This window comes from Belonocnema kinseyi, chromosome 7 (genome assembly GCF_010883055.1).
Source record: "Belonocnema kinseyi isolate 2016_QV_RU_SX_M_011 chromosome 7, B_treatae_v1, whole genome shotgun sequence".
Lineage (NCBI taxonomy): Eukaryota > Metazoa > Arthropoda > Insecta > Hymenoptera > Cynipidae > Belonocnema > Belonocnema kinseyi.
This window is the reverse complement of record NC_046663.1, coordinates 54,557,232-54,574,420: the sequence shown is the minus strand read 5'-3', so window position 1 is coordinate 54,574,420 and position 17,189 is coordinate 54,557,232. Positions and strand designations below refer to the sequence as shown.

The 17,189-nt window shown below is 32.6% G+C and overlaps 1 protein-coding gene across 2 annotated transcripts in view; it reads left to right on the top strand.

The window, feature by feature from the left end:
- LOC117177474 (43 kDa receptor-associated protein of the synapse homolog) overlaps positions 1 to 17,189 on the top strand; it is a 157,965-nt gene that overhangs the window by 135,663 nt on the left and 5,113 nt on the right. For both annotated transcript variants that reach the window (XM_033368194.1, XM_033368195.1), the window contains exons 7-9: positions 2,219 to 2,317; positions 12,083 to 12,274; positions 14,497 to 14,696. In XM_033368194.1, coding sequence (XP_033224085.1) covers positions 2,219 to 2,317; positions 12,083 to 12,274; positions 14,497 to 14,696 — 491 coding nt within the window. The remainder of the gene's footprint in view (positions 1 to 2,218; positions 2,318 to 12,082; positions 12,275 to 14,496; positions 14,697 to 17,189) is intronic.

The following is a 17,189-nucleotide window of genomic DNA, read 5'->3' as shown; positions in this document are numbered from 1 at the left end:
ATAAAAAAAAATACGTGTCTCTTATTTTTCGATGTACTACAACATATTGCAGTTTCATCAAAATCGGTGAGGGACACCTGGGATAGTTTCCTTGTTAGAGAAGTGCTAGAAAGTGGCGGTTTTTTCTAAAATCTTTACCTTTGCATCTCTTTTTTATTCATGAAGAAATAATAAGTCAATCACAACAAAAATGATTTTCAAATATTATTGTTGTTTTAAGTCAATTATTTTCGCTATTAATTGTTTATAACTAAGGAGGCGAATCAAAGGTAAAGATTTTATAAAAAACCACAACTTTCTAAGCCTTATCTGAGAAAAGATAGTTATAAACAATATTAAATTGTTTAAACAACCTTTTTGTTAAATTTAATTAATTATTAAGCCACTAACAAGGAAACCAACCCAACCCGACCCCACAGATTTCGAGGATTTTTGGCGAAAAAACAGTTTAAGGGGGTAAAAGTGACCCTTAAAACTCACCCCCGAAAGCAGTTTTTTTCAATATCTCAAAAACTATTGAAACTTTTTAAATAAAATCAACGTCAAAAAGTTTCTTATAATACGGCGTTTCTACAGAGGCAACTCTTATGTCGAAGAGATGCAAAACTATTTTTCAATAGGGGCAAATGTGCTATTTTAAATATTTTTTTTTATACAAAATTCATAAAATCAGCTGGATTGGGTAACAAATTGCACTGATAATGAGAAAATAAAAAATTTAATTTGACGTGTTTCAAGATTTTTAAAGACAGAATTTTTTCAGGGGTGTTCTACCCCTAGAAACCACCCCTGCATTACCATAATCAGGCTAACCTATCAACCCTAGAAATATCGAGTTTATTCATAAACAATAATAATTTGTTTAAACAATTATTTTTGCTTAATATAATTAACTATTAAGTCACGCCTAATGAAAAAAGACAAACAGTTGAAAATTTCAGAAAAAACGGCAACATTCTACCAATTAAGCAAAGAGAATATTATCAACAATAATAATAAATTGTGTAAGCAATTTTTTTTTGTTAACTTGAATTCATTATTTCCACACTGTAATTGAAAATGATAAACAAGCCAGAAATATCGGAAAAATAGTCTCTTTTTATCATTATTTAAATATAATATTTTTAACAATAATAATAAATCGTTAAAACAATTAATTTCCTTCACTCCAATTAACTATATAACTTATCTTAATTAAAAATTTGAGTAAAAGTGAATTTTTTTTAAACTGCAATTCTGTAGCATTTTTCAAAGAGAATATTATTTAAAATAACTATAAATTGTTCAAACAATCAATCTTGTTAACATTGATCAAATGTCACTTCCCTCTTATTGAAAATTGGACAACAAGTGGAAAATTTTTGAAAAAACCGCGTCTTTCTAACTCTATTCTATGAGAAAATTGTTTAAAACAATAATAAATTGTTTAAACAATTCATGTGAACATCTCATTATTAGTTTTAAATGGTCTCTTATGTACAAGAAACAACTTGCATTTTAAAAAAGCCGCAAAAAAGTCATAATTAGCGCCAAAAACTCACAAAACCCATTTTTTTATGGGGGTTTTTAGGACCCTATAAAACAGACTTATATTGTCGATATTCGAAAAGCGATATTTTATTCGTATTCTATGGCTAATTGTCAAAAAATCTTGAGTTTCAATTCGATTGAGATAATATTTAGGATTCTGATAAAGATTAACAAAAAGTGTATTTTTTTCTTATGGGAAATACGTGTTAGACTTCATGAGGCTTGCGACACCTCTAAATATAATTTTTCAAAACGAAAAAATGCATCTATTTTTGTGTTGATTTGAACAGTTTTTGGGGTGTCCCCATATAAATTAAACTAACAAAATTTCCAATGCATTTTTGGACCACACTAATTTACACTGACTAATGTTAACTACCTGTGATGATAAGACTGATTCTTCTAAATAATAATATTCTGAAATTTCAGTGATTTTAGCTTTGAAGCTTTCATAAGAATGTTTTTAATTTTAGGTTTTAAAGTTTGTTTAGTAAAAAAATTTGCAAATGGGTAATTTTAAGTGGAGAAATTTTAATATTGAGGTAATCGGAGAATAATAAATTAAAAATATTTTTTTATGAGTGAATTTCTTTTTAAATGGCATAGTCATTGATTTCATTTCCAAGTTTTAATTTTTATCAAGGCCTTTAAAAGAGTTGTTTGATTTATTTATGTTTTATTTTTACAGGAAGCCACGCGGTTATCACTAGTTTCTGGCGATCAAGCAAGCTATGCAAGAAGTATACGTATCATGGGAGATATATACAGGAAAAAGTCCGATATAAATGTAAGCAACTATTAAGTCTCATAAAGTAAAAGTCAAAAATAAATTTGACTTTTTCAAATGAAAGATTTTTCATTTTTTCAATCTTTGGTTTTTTCCTTTTATAAAAAAAAATGTATCAGGACAAAACTTTCCAAAAGTTTATTTTCACGAATAAATAATAATACTTACAATTTTCAACCTGAAGGCATTTAAAAGAAAAAATATATCTTTTTCACACAGAGAGAAATCTAAAATTTGAAAAAAGTTTAATTTATTTTTATTTTTGAGGGTCAAATATTTTTTTAACAATGCTTATGTAACATGGGAAGTGAATATCGTTTTTGACACTTGTTTGCAGAATTTTTTATATTTGACGGAATTGAACAATTAAAATTTAAGAGACTTATAACAAACATATTCAAATTTAAGCTTTTAAAACTGAATTATTTTAAAGAGTCCCTGAAAATGAAACTGTTTTCAAATTAAGTATTCAAAACTGCATAATTTTGAAAGAAAAAACTATATAAATTAAACGTTTCAAACTCAAAATTAAAAAAAAAGACTTTCCCAAATATTCCCCTCTTTTATCCCTAGCAAAATGTTAAATATACAAAATTGGAGGTCATTCAGTTCACTAACAATATTGAACAAATTTCCTCTACCAATTCAAAAAAAAAATTAAAAACCAAAGTTTCCTCACATCCAATACAATAAAAATTTTATAAATATAAAATGTCCCTACTTCAATTCAAAAATTAATTTAAAACACAAATTTGCTTGGTTAATTCATAAACAAATTACATCCAAAAATGTCCCCTCTTCCAATTGAATAAAAATCTATCTCTTCTTGTTCAGAAAAAATTCCTCCTTTTCGTCTGAGGGAAGATTTGTTAACTAAAAAATCTGAATTCTTTTAACTAAACTAAAATATCATAAGAAATGTTACAAATTAAAAAATTCCCTCGCGCAATTCAGAAATAAATTAAATGCCAAAATATCCTCCTTTCCAATTTAATGAAAATATTCAAAACAAAATATTTCTCTCTCCAAATTCAGAAGAAAATTGTAAGTAAAAAATCCTTCCCTTTCATCATAAGAAAAATGTTAAAAAGAAAGAATCTCCCCTGCTGTAATTTAATAAAAATATTAATCAAAATGTTTAAGATAAAAAAAACTCCCTTCTCTTATCAAAACGAAAATGTATCATAGAACTTTCTCTATTCCATTTCAATGAAAATGTTAAAAATTAAACTTTTCACACTCGAAAGAATGTCATATCAAAACTATAAAAAATTTATTGATTTTATGTGATATTAATGGATGATACATAAAGCGATTGTGAAAGTTCTTATACTAAAAGGTTTCAAAATTATCTTGAAAATTAAAGAAGTAGCAGAGTCCTAAATAATCAAAACAGATATTGGTTGAGAAATAATACCTCACACACTACAAGGCTTCTAATTTTCATATTTTTAATGATCAAAAGATTGATAAATTGGCTTATTTTAAATTAAAAAATTATGAATACATGAAATTCAGAAAAGTTTCAGTGCTCTCATTTTGTATTCAATACTTAAATTAAAAATTTGTTCAGGGTTGTTAACCGGAAAACGACCAAAAATTTGTTTTCGTTTTCAGAGGCTACCTGAAATATTTATATTAAGAATTTGACTCATAAGAAACTTCTCTTGTGCGTAGCGCGCGAATCATAGTTGCTATTATTTAATATATTTCTATTCGAAAATCGGCAATACAATATTTTTTCTCTGATTGTTAGATGTAATTTATTTTGCTGTAGCTTTCAGATAGTAAGAAAAACAAAAAAGAATTTTTCTTCTTTCCATGAATAATTCCAATAAACGATATTTTATTATATTTTATTTCTAAAGAACCACTAATTATAATGAGAGTTACAATCAGTCAAGTACATATTGGTATTTATAAAAAATTAAAAACGTATAGATATTATTTACATTATGTTTATCTGTTAGATATAACAATTTATTATTGTTTGAATCGTTTTTGAAATTCTTAAAAACTTTAATTTAGAGAAAATTCTTATTATGTATTTTTTAAGTGTTTATTTTTTCATGATTAGGAAATAAAAATCCAGAGAGGTGAACGCACATTCCGCGTGAATGAATTTACTTCTGATAATAATAAAAACCATCATGATAATTTAATAATAATTTTTTATTTTTTCGGTTCTTTATCGAAGCACTGCTTTCACCCCTGTTGGAAGTAGAAAGTTTAAATAATGATAGAAATTGGGGGATAGGATAAATTATAGAACCCATCTATATCTCTTAATAGGTTACTCAGCATTCTTAAATGCCAACTTTTCCTATACCAAATATCAATAATTTTCTATCTTTTCCACAAACTTTCGTTACCGAGAATCCTTATCTTTTTCTTAATTTCATTCTATCTCTTCAATATAGACTTAAATCTTATCTATCTCTTTTTCTATCTTCCGCGTTTGAGTACTCTTATTACTTTATATCCATTAAAATTCTGGAATCAATCGAAAAATTAGGAAAAGACTAAAAAATATAGACATGAATTTGTATTGACAGCGAGATAGAAAAATATTAACGTAGATAGATAAAGGATATGAAGAAATAGAGAAAAGGGCAGTGAAAAGATAGACGTGAATTTGGATTGAAAAATAGATATAATAAGATAAACGCGGCTAGATGCATGATATTATAAGATAGAGATTTTAGAATATCAGAGGTATATTACAAAATTAACGTGGATAGATGAAGGATAGAATGAAATAGAGAAGAGGGTATTACAAAAAATAGATATTGATAGATGCAGGATGCAATGATATAGAGAAGAGAAGATTAAAAAAAAAGATGGACAGGAACTTATATTGACACAGAGATAGAAATATATTGACGTAGATAGATAAAGGAAAGAAAAAGATCAAAAAGTAGGGCTTGAAAAAGATAGATGAAAATTTTCAATTAACAGAGAATTAGTAAAAAATTAACGTGGATATATGAAGGATAGAATAAAATAGAAAAGATGGTATTGCCAAAAATAGACGTTGGTAGATGTAGGATACAATGAAATACAGAAGACAAGATTAAAAACGAAAGACAGGAACTTTTATTGGCACAGAGATAGAAAAATATTGAAGTGGATAGATAAAGGATAGTATGAGATAGAGAAGAAGGTACTGACAATAGAAAAACATCAATTCAGATTGTAAAATAGATAAGAATATATAAATGTGATAGAAGTATGAGGTATAGAATAGGTTATTGAAACAGATGGACGGGAATTATGGTTGACAGAGAAATACAAAAAGATTAACGTGATTTGCGTTTTATAGACAAAAGATAAAGTGAGATAGAGAAGAGCAAATTAAAAAATATATACGGAAATTTAGATTGACAGCGAGATAGAAAAAGATTGACATTGACAGATAACTGATAGGACTAGATAGAGAAGAAGGGATGGAAAAAGATAGACGAACATTTAGACTGACAGAGTGATAGGCAAAGATAGAGGGGGATCGATAAAGTATATGATTAGGTATAAAAGTTGTATTAAAAAAGGTATACATTGCTATATGTAAGATATGAGATGATAGAGAAGAGGTGATTGAAAAAGATAGATGGTAAATTAGATTGACAGAGAACTAGGAAAATATTTACTTGGTTATATAAAGAATAGAATGAGATAGAGAAGAGGGTGCTGAAAAAGATAAATGTGAATTTAGATCGGTCGCTCTCATCAACAACTTTCAAAGTAGCTACTATTTAAAAAAATCGGTAGCGATTCAAATGTGCTGAAAGTTTAAAACTCCATCAAAGCCGACTTTGAGGAAACAAAAAAGGACGTTAAAGTTCTTAAAACTGACATAGCTCAATTAAACCCTGATTTTGATACTCTAAAGATTGAATTTAGCACATCCAAAACAAACTGTAAAAAGCTGAAAGAAAGTCATCAGGAATCAGAGGAAAAGTGTAGTTCATTCAAGCGCCAGGTTGACTTTCTTCCTGCGACAAGCCCGCTCCTGCAATGTTTTTATTCACAACCTATCGGACGATGAGAAATCTAACAGGAATCTCTTTTCATTCGTTCTCAATATTCTTACTAGTGCTGGCCTCTCACTTAATGAGTCGAAAATTGAGACCATTCATCATCTGGGGAGGTCGCAAGGCAGTAGGCCCGTCCTGGGGCGTTTCAGTTCTAGCAGATGGAAGCAGGAGGTTCTCAAGAAACGCGCAGCTTTCAAAGAGCGGAACCTTTCTGTCACAAGCTAAAAAATGCGAGTATTAACGTGTTTGTTAAGGGTAGCAGTATTATGCTGGAGGATCGTCAGCTCTCTTGCCCGGAGTTCGAATCCCTCTTAAATGTAAAGGGAAATAAACAAATTTCGCCCGAAACACACTCCTCGTCAAGAAATTAACCCAAAATAAGACAAAAGCTTATAACGGATCGATCGGATAGCTTCCTAGACTCCTGAATAGGAAAAATTGCTTTAAAGCCGGAAAAGCGTCAGTGTAAAAGTCAAAAACCTACTAGGCCTGGTAAAGTTCAGAAACTACAGCAGAAAAAAAGACGCTAATCAGGATGTCATATCTCCATTTCCTAAGGGCAGCAATCTTTTTCTGGAATACTCACGGCCTTTCGAATTTTTCTGATATCGCAAATTACGTACTCAGCTCGGACATCATCAGCCTGTGCCAGACATGGGTAACTTTACAGAATTTAGAATCCCCTGTTTGGATCCCTGATCACACCGCTCTTGTAAATAGTCACAACGTTCTGCTAGAGTCAGCCACCCTAGTGGGGGCTTAGCAATTTTTATAAACAAAGCTATATTTAACTTTAAAATTTTAATAATTTCTTCTACATGTATTTTTATTCAATGTTGGTGGAGGGCATTTCAATTTATTGTGGGTAATGTTTTCCTTTAAACCATCTATGAATACTAAGCTGTTCTAGCAGACATTTGAAAAGGACCTTTCCGGGGTTATATCGGGTTATCCAGATTGTGGTGAGCTTATGATATTAAATTGGATATTTCCGAAAGACTTTCCAGGAAATGATACTTTTCTTTGATTCCAGAGTATGAATGTTAACGATATCGATGCGTCTAATATTGGCGCAATAGATGAATTGCCTACGACATCCGACCATCCTTCGGTTCGTGTTGATATTTCGTTTTTTCATACAGATGGACACAAGTGTAAATAGAGACTCATTGTTATTGCACAATAAAATAATTTAGAATGAAAACCGCAAATGTTACTATATATATATATATATATTTAATTGTCAGAATCTCATCTGTCGTCGAAAAGTTGAATTGACTTGCAAAGCCTTAATAGCATACTCCAAGGAAGTTACCTTGGGTTGATAAATAATGTAGAGTCACGCGCCGGAGGCTTAGCCAATCTTTAAATGTCTTTAAAAGGTCGGGTTTTCACGATACGGAGGGGGCAAAATATCTAGTAATCAAAAGATATTTTCTGGAGTTACGTAGGGCCATGAAGAGACAGTACGAATATGCAATGCTGAATTCATTAGTGGCTTATAATAATCCTAAGGATTTTGGGGCAGTGGTCAATAGATTTAGATTGCGGTCTCCTTCGACTAACAATGTAAGCATACATGCATGGCGAGACCTTCGTTTTTCTCTTTATACGATGGCGGCTCCCATTTGTATACAGTGCCTTGTAAACAAACACCCTTTATTGGTATATGATATCTCGATTGATCAAATTAAAGCCTCTTTATTGAAATGTAAATGCAATAAAGCGCCGGGCAAGGATGCGATTCGAAATGAATTTTTTAAAAACCTTTCGGAAAATTGAGTAGAGTACTTAAGGCGCCTCTTCAAATGGGATCTTAGCTGAGGAAAGAGTCCCAGCTAGCTAGGCCACAATACATCCATTTATGTTGTATAAAAAGGGTGATAAATCTGACCCTCACAATTACCCGGGCATTGTCCTTATAAATAGTATTACTAAGATCTTCTCTCAAATTCTGTTGACGAGATTGACTTCGTGGGTCAACGAGGTAAAGATTTTCCCAGAAAATTAGGCCGGCTTCAGGCCTGGAAAAAGTTGTGTTGATCACATTTATACCCTAACTTCTTTAATTCAAATTAATTTGTCTATCCCAAAGCGACAAATCTTTGGTTTTTATATAGATTTAAAAAAGGCTTCTGACTCAGAAAACCACTGTCACCTATGGAGCAAACTTCTAGGAATAGGCATGTTCACTAAACTTACATGAATTATAACAAATTTATGATAACACTAACATGTCTATTCGTACTTGCGAGGGTCTGACTTCGTCCGTAAAGATAACTTGTAGAGTGCTTCAAGGTGAGTTCCATAGTCCTCTCCTTTTTGCATTTTTCATATATTATCTAGAAGAGTACTTACGAAATCACGGTATACATATAATTTCAATAGATAACTTATGTGACGTTATCCTACTTGCTTATGCTGATGACATAGTCATATTCGCTTACTCTCAGGCTAACTTACAAACAAAAATGAACCATATCGCCCAATACTGTATGAGCAATTTTGTAACGGTCAACGAAGCAAAATCAGAAGTTATGGTATACCACAAAGGTCGGCCATGTGAATACAAATTCTTCTACGCACACTTAGCTTTTGTCTATCTCGGTTTGAACACATTAGACTCGGATATTTTTTATAGACAGTTCATAAAAAGAATATCTGCTGCGAATATTGCTATAGGTGCTGTTTCAAGATTTTACTTGCATCTAAATCTAATGCCTGGCAAACTAATACTACCCGTTTTCGTAGCCTCACACTTAGTGTTCTTTTTTACGCGATAGAAGTCTGGGGATTAAGGTACTTTGATTCAGACAAGAAATTACAGCCCTCTTTCTGTAAAAAAAATACTAGGCGTACCAACATCACGCCGAATTTTGCCTTTCGCTTAGAGACAGATACATTACAGTTAGCTTATGATATATTTAAGTCAGCGCTGAGATGGTCATCAAGTTGTTAGGTATGTCTGATGACAGGCATCCTAAAAGATATTTTTATAAATTGAAGGCAATGCCCTTAAAACCTGATGGCAGCCCGAAGTATAACTGTGTTCTCCAGCTCAAAAATATGTTCACTTTATGTAACTCAGAGAAAATGTAACTTAACTTGGATTCTGCGAAGCTGGTTGAAAATATGGATGTTTTTCTAAATAACTTTTCTGATTATCTCTGAGGTTCCAACTATGAAAGATCCCTTTGCTAAAGTAGTCTCCTAGTCTTCCCACATCTTAAACTCCATCCGGATTTTCAATCATATCTGCTTCTCAGATTACCTTTTTATATAACTTCTATTATTGTTCAACTCAGACTTCTGAGCTGATCAGGGTTTGTATCCGTTTTGTTAGACTCGGGCCTATATGTAACCTGTCAGTATCATGGGACCTTATTATTTTCTAGCTGTTTGTTCTGCCTATTCTGACTCAAGAATATCAATCATAGGTCATTCAGCAACAACGAAAGTCAATGGCCTTTATTGGCTGAGTCTTTTAAACCCTAATTGTCCACACGAGCTGTGCAAAGTTGCATTGCATACCCGGCAGAATCTAGAAATAAGAGCATTCATTCTGGAGACGTGACTGTCTTGATTCACTAAGATATTTTTTTCTTTTGTACAATTTTTGTAAGTAACTTCTTTTTATTCTGCTGCTTAATCAATTGTATCGACCTTAGATCAAAATTAAAAATTATTGAATAATAAATCATAATAATATAATCACAGACTTTTTTTCCACCCTTTGCATTGATCTCGTGCAAGTTCATGCAGAAAAAGAATTGCACGGACACGCAATGCAATGTTATTGCGTTGGAAGTAATCAACGCTAGGCGTTCAATTGATGCGCTCATCGTTTAGACAACGCGCAAATTCAAACCATACTCAATAAGTAAATTGAAACGCGAAATTCGATTTCTATTATCAGGAAACCGTTGGTTTTTGAATAAGTGATTAAAATAGCTAATTCACGAACGCATGACAAACGCTACTTTTGTTTGAAAGATTGCATCCTAAGTTCGTCGCAAAGCGCTTAAGTTAGATCGCCAAACAAAAGAATCGATACCCAGCGTTGCAGTTTGGCACTGATCAACCAGTTTATGTCAAGTTCTCTAAAGCACCTTTTCAGAATTCACCTTTTGTGCCAACGCTTCGATCCTACCTTCAACATTAAGCTTTTAATAAATGCACTGAGATGAGAAAATAAACTCCCAGCGTTGCTGTTTGTCTTTCATTTGCCAGTTTGAATCGAGCAGTCTAAAACACCTCATCAACAGCAACGCTGGGAGTTGATTTTGTTGCCTGGGTGATTTCTTAATCGCTTAGCGTTGAAGTGAAAGTGGGAGCGTAAGAACGAGATAAGTATTTCTTGTGAGATGTTTTAGACTACTTGCCTTAAACTGGTTAATTCGAGCCAAACAGCAACGCTGAAACTTGATTTTGTTGTCTGGATGCTTTCTTAAACGCTCAGATTTGGAGTTAAAGTGGAACCATTAGGACGAGATAAGCATTTCTTATATGGTATTTTAGACTGCTTGACATAAACTAGATGATTAGTGCCAAATTGCAACGCTGGGTATCGACTCTTTTTCTGGCCATTCAACTTAGGCGTTTTGCGATGAACTTAGGATGCAATCTTTCGAACGAAAGTAGCTATTGTCATAAGTTTGTGAATTAGCTATTTTCATCACCTATTCAGACAACCAAACGTCGTTTGATAATAGAAATCGAATTTCACGTTTGCACGTTTTCTTGACGCTTAGCGCTTATCACTTCCAACGCCATTATATCGCATTGTTCATCCGCGCAATTCTTTTTCTACCTAAACCTTCACGAGCTTAATTCAAATTGTGGGGGAAAAAGTATGTGATTTATTCCACTCGACGGGTAAAAATATGTATCAAAATCTCACTTTTAAATGGTCGTAGCCTAAAAATTGTTTATAATTTGAGTTTTTACCATTAGGATTTTTTGATCAGGAGAGCATAAACTAAAAATATCAAAAACTTTAAAAATTGCACCGGGGCCTATTTCACCATGTATTTGGTGCGGGATCTTCCAGGTTGTGAAAGAGATGGAAAAAAGTAGACGTGTGTAGACGTAGGAGAGGATGAGATAAAGAACAGGGAATTAAAAAATATAGACGGAAGTTCATATTAATAGAGAAGGGGGGATTCAGAAGGATCGACGGAAATTTAAATTGAGAGAGATAGAAAAAGATAGATGTTGATTGACGTATGATAGGATGAGATAGAGAAAAGAGAGTTGACAAATATAGTAGACGGAAATTTAAATTGACAGGTAGATCACGGAACACTTTCTTTTAAAGCATAGGTCTCAAGGTTTCAGGCATTAGTCCACGCCCCGTTGCTCTCAGGTCTCGAATGTCATGCTTTTAGATCACAGAATCCGAGACTTTAAATCACGTACAAACTTTAGCTCTAAAATGACGCGCTTCCGTCAATTAATCTCTTCAAATTTCTCTCCGTGTAAATAAAGGATAGGATAAGGTAGAGCAGATGTCATTGAAATAGATAGTCGTGAATTTAGATTGAAAAGAACATAGAATGAAATAAATTTTCGTCATCTCTTTCTATCATAAATATTCAAAACTATTCAAAAAGATAGAAACTCTATCTTTTTAGTTTAGAAGCTGCACACAATTAGCCTTTAGTTGACACACAGTTTCTCAAAATAAAGAAATCTTGTTATAAAGTCTAAAATAAATTTGGAAATATTGCAGAAGGCGTTTCGCCAATACGAAAGTGCCATGGGATCAGCTGCAGCCACTGGTGATCGTTTGTGTCAAATGGAAGCTATGGATGGTGCAGCAAGGTGTCTCGAAGTGCTGAGGTTGCAACACAAAATTTGTAATTGCAGACCTCTAGAATTTAATACTCGATTATTGGAAGTTGCCGGGTCGGTTGGTGCAAAGGTAAAGCTTCCCTTTTATTTTAAATAATTACTATCCATTAAATCCAATTAATAATGACGTCCTTTTGATTATTGATTCAAATATCGATATAGGTTCCGTTTAACAGTCTCATTGCAGATAATCGAATTAAGCAAGCTTTATTGCATTCAGCTTCATTCTCTTTCACAGAAGTATTACGTTACAATTTTAAACTTAATTCAAGTTATTCTCAGATTTAATTTTCTTTTATTCTGTCAGTCGATTCCCCTTTATTATATATTTCAACAATTCTTTCAATAGAATTATAATAAGAAAGTAGAGGTTCATTTCTTAATATGTAGATGATTATGAAGACATTTATCTCAACTTTGCAAAACTGCAACATTTAAGAAAAAGATCCAATAACTTAAGGAGATATGTAGAAGCTTTGAAAAGAGTAAAAAGTAATGTACAACTTAAAAATATTTTTAAAAGTTTCAAACAAAACACTTCATATGATTTCCTAAAATCTAAAAAATGTTTACAAGAGCTTAAGGCAGAATTTTTCAATTTTGCACGGTTACAAAATTAAAAATAAATCGAGGAGGTTTTTAAGTATTTTGAAAGGTTTCAAGAGAATCAAGAAATATCTTTGATATTCAGAGAAAAATTTCAACGAAAATGTATGTTGAAAAAAAACTGAAAAATTCTTAAAAAGATTTCAAATGATGTACAAAAATTAAGAGAAAAAATATAAAAATTTTAAAGGAAAAATTTTCAAGCTGCAAGATTAATGAATTTCATAAAGAAATCAAGTCAGTTTAAGAGATATTTAGAAAATATATTAGAAGGTTCGAAACTGATTAAATATTTAAAAAGCGTTCAAAATATTTAACAAACGGTATATTTTTTAAAAATTCGAAGAAAGAAACTTTTTAAGAATTTTAAAATGTTTCAGGAGGATACCATTTCTTTCAGATTTCTGGGAAAATTTCTAATAATTTTTTTATATTTTAAATTGTATTTCAGGACAAAATGGCAAAAGATTTCATAGAATTTCAAATGAGTTCCTAAAATTTCGAAAGTTTAACGAACATTCAAATGTCTTGAAAAGATTTTAAAATAATCATAAATTTTTTAATGTTTCAGAAAATTGAGATCAACACGTAGATTTTTGAAAATTTGCAAATAAATAAGCCGCTTGAGAGTTCAACACGTTTCAAGAGAATACAATTTTTTTGTTAAATTCCTGGAAAATTTTTAAATAATTTTTTTTCATGAGTTTTAAACAAAAATTTAGAAAATTTTCTCGGATCATTCGATAGAGCTAAGAATTCCTCATCACTCGAAAGAAAAACTAACGAAATATGTATGTTTGGCAAAAAGCGTCATCATTTTGAAAATTATTTTGGCAGTTTTTATGAAATTATAAGATTATCTTCAACAGCTCATTATTCCTGGAAAATTATTCAGCCAGACGGTGAAACACGTGTTTCTTTATTTTGAGTATAGAATTATCATACTTTCATGCCAAAATATTATGACCACCTCATGTAGACCTCATTGCATGATTTGTAATGGAATCAGTTATTTATGAACATTTTTAACAAAAACTTGAGAAGCTTTTCAAGTATTTTTAAGGGTTTTAAAAAATCAAATAATTTCCTTAAGATTCGTGAGAAAATTTTAATTGATTTTTTAATTTAAAAAATGAATTCTCAGAGAAAACTGAAAAAGGCTTAGGAACATTTCGAATGATTTCCTAAAATTTATAAAAAGAATATAAAGTATTTTAAAGGGAAATTTTTAAGTTTTCGATTTAAAAAAATTATATAAATAATTCGAGTAAAAGAGATATTTAGAACTTTTAGAAAGATTCAAAAATAATTTTAAACTTGCAAGGATTAAAATAAAATTTGAATGTAAAGTTTCGAAGGCTTCAAAAAAAGAAACTTTTCAATAATTTTTCAGGGTTTTAAGAATATAAACAAAAATTAATTACTGGGAATATTTCAAATGATTTCTTATTTTTGATAGTAAATTTTCAAAGGAAGTCGAAAGAAATTTCAAATCGTTTAAAATCATTTCCTATAATTTCTAGAAAGAGCGTAAAAAACTTTAAGGCAACAAAAGATTTTTAAAAAGTTTTAAACGTTTCAAGAAAATACAATGTGTTTTTTTTTCCTGGGAAAGATTCAAACACTTTTTTATTTTAAAAAAGGAATTTTAAAATACGTAGGAAAATTATATATTTTTATTTACAGCTCTTAGTAAGAACAGTGAGGTGCAGGTTATCGCGAATTTACGGTTCCTTAGGAGATGAAGAACAAAAAAATCATCATGAAAGATTGGCGGCAACGATGGAAGAAGATTTAGAATTACGTTGTGGTAGCTGCAATGAACCTTTCGGCTTAGAAGCTGATTCTTTAGAGGCTCTGCCTTGTTCACATATATTACACGCCAGGTAAATTTCAAGTCAATTATTATAAAAAATTCTATCATAGCTACTCAATTATAATCTATAATTTTATATTTTTAAATTAAATCGACACTGCAATGCTGAATACTCTCGCAAAGCGCAGGGTACTTCTACCCCGGACCTCACCAAGCGCCCGCTTAGTTAAGCCACGCCCCTAAGGCCTGGCGAGAAATATCTCTAAGACCTATTGGTGGATTATTTGGATATCGTCTCATGCACGCGAATGTAATTCTTCGATGAAGGCGCTTAACGAATTCAATGCTAATGCAAGGGAAAGGCACTTGTCCAGAAAAGCCGTTTTGTGAGAGTATGCTGTACTTTACATTAAAAATAAAAATCTATGCCTTATAAGGGACCGTACTTTAATTACGGGACAGTTGAGAGGGGGGCGGAGGGGGCGAAACCATTTTTTACGATTTCTTACGGTAGCAGGTTCTTCACTCTTGTACGTAACTTTTGCAATTTCGCAAAAACTTTCTCCTGGGGAGTATCTGTTTAGTTATAAATTTTATTATTTGGTTAAAAATTAATTTTTTTAAATACATCCTTTTGGGTTGCAAATTCAACTATTCTGTCAAAAATTCATCTTTTTAGTTAAAAATTCAGCTTTTTTCGTAGAACATTAAGCTTTTGATCAGAATTCATATTTTCTTGCTAATAAGTCAACTGAATTCGTTTTTCAAAAGAAAACTTTTATTTCGGATATATATAATTTAAAATTTGTCATAAGGACATCCGCAGCATTCCACCGGGAGCGGGTGCTAACCTGGAAAATTGCACTCACTCCCAGCGAAATCGCGGTAAAATTTCAGCCACAACCACGTCTTACGACCGTGAGATAGGTGGTTACAGTCTGTAATGGAATCAATACGACGATCCAGCAAAAGCCTCGTGCACCCTAAGAACACGGAGCGACCCAAGGACAACCGTCTTCTGCATTTTTCCCGCAAGTGTTTTAGCATATTGTTGACACGCAGGGATGCTTCTTAGGCCATTAGCAAGTGAAAGCTTGGCACCTTTAAGAGCATCGATGAGAAGAACGATTATTTTAACCGAATATTCCGCGTACAATCGTTGCAACGCCCTTATAAGGTCTCGATACCTCTCTTTCTTTTCATTCTCCTTGGTTATGACGTTTTTGTCAGCTGGTGCCGAAAATTCGATAACGAACATGGTTCGCTTCTCGAAGTCAAGAAGAACCATGTCAGACCTCGAGTGGACAATTAAAACAATTGTCGAGAATATAGTGTTCCAGTATATGCGGCACTACCCATTCTCGAAATTGACTAGATTTCCCTAGGAGCATTTAGAAGAGCGATATTAAGGTTAATGCCGTAAGAGTGACAGCGATGGTAATAAAGCACTCTTAGTGCCTCATTGTGCCTTTGAATGTAGGTCGTTTCCGCGTGAGTTGGACAACTAGATAATATATGAACTAAATGCTCGGGATGTGCATGGCACGCCCTGCAGCTATCATCGGGAATGTCTTGGCTCAAAATGTGGCGAAGGTATGTTAAGGTGGAAATCATTTGCAACTCTGTGTGCTGTACCCAGAATAATCCTGTTGTGAAGACATTCAAGACTCAATATTCCGCGACCACCTTGACGGCGTGAGATGTACAGTCGCGGAACGGAAGACTTAAGATGCATGCTTTTGTTCATGTGTATAACCTTTCTTGTCCCGATATCAAGGGATCTAAGCTCGTTCTTCGTCCATGGAACTACTCCAAATGAATAGACTACTACCGGGATGGCAAGCATGTTCGTTGAAGATACTTTATTCCTGGCCGACAGTTCGGAAGACCAAATCTGGTGGATAGGACGTTTGTATCTGTTTCGGAGAGTATCCTTTATAGATGTCACATCCTGAATGCGGCTCTGTGGCACGCCATTGTCATTGAGTTTTCCTCGCTTCAAATAAACCTTGTCGCATTTGCCTAACCCAACTTCTATTCCAATTTCCTTAGTATATCGTTCGACAATCCCCAGAGCTAGATGTAGTTGCTCTTTGTTTTTAGCATAGATCTTAAGATCGTCCATATAAAATACATAAATGACCTTGTTCTTTCGATCTGCAGGTTTGCCGCACAAGTACCCGTTGGAATGGCGAAGTGCTAGAGATAGTTGGAATAATGTAAGGCAAAAGAGGAGTGGGCTCATGGTGTCGCCCTGAAAGACACCTCTCTGAAAGGTGACCTTGTTAGTTGTCATACGATTTTTTCCAGATGAAATAGTAAATCTGGTTTTCCAAAGCGGCATCAATCTCTCTATGCACCTAACTATTTGCGGATGAACCTTTAAGATTTCCAAAAGACAGATGATAAGTCTGTGGGAGGTCGAATCGAAAGCTTTCCGATAATAAATCCAGGCCATCGGTAGGTCACGCTGGTAGAATGCTGCATCTTTGCAGACACATCTATCGATGAGCAGGTTCTCCCGACATCCGGCTACGCCTTTCTTTGAACCTCGTTGTTCATA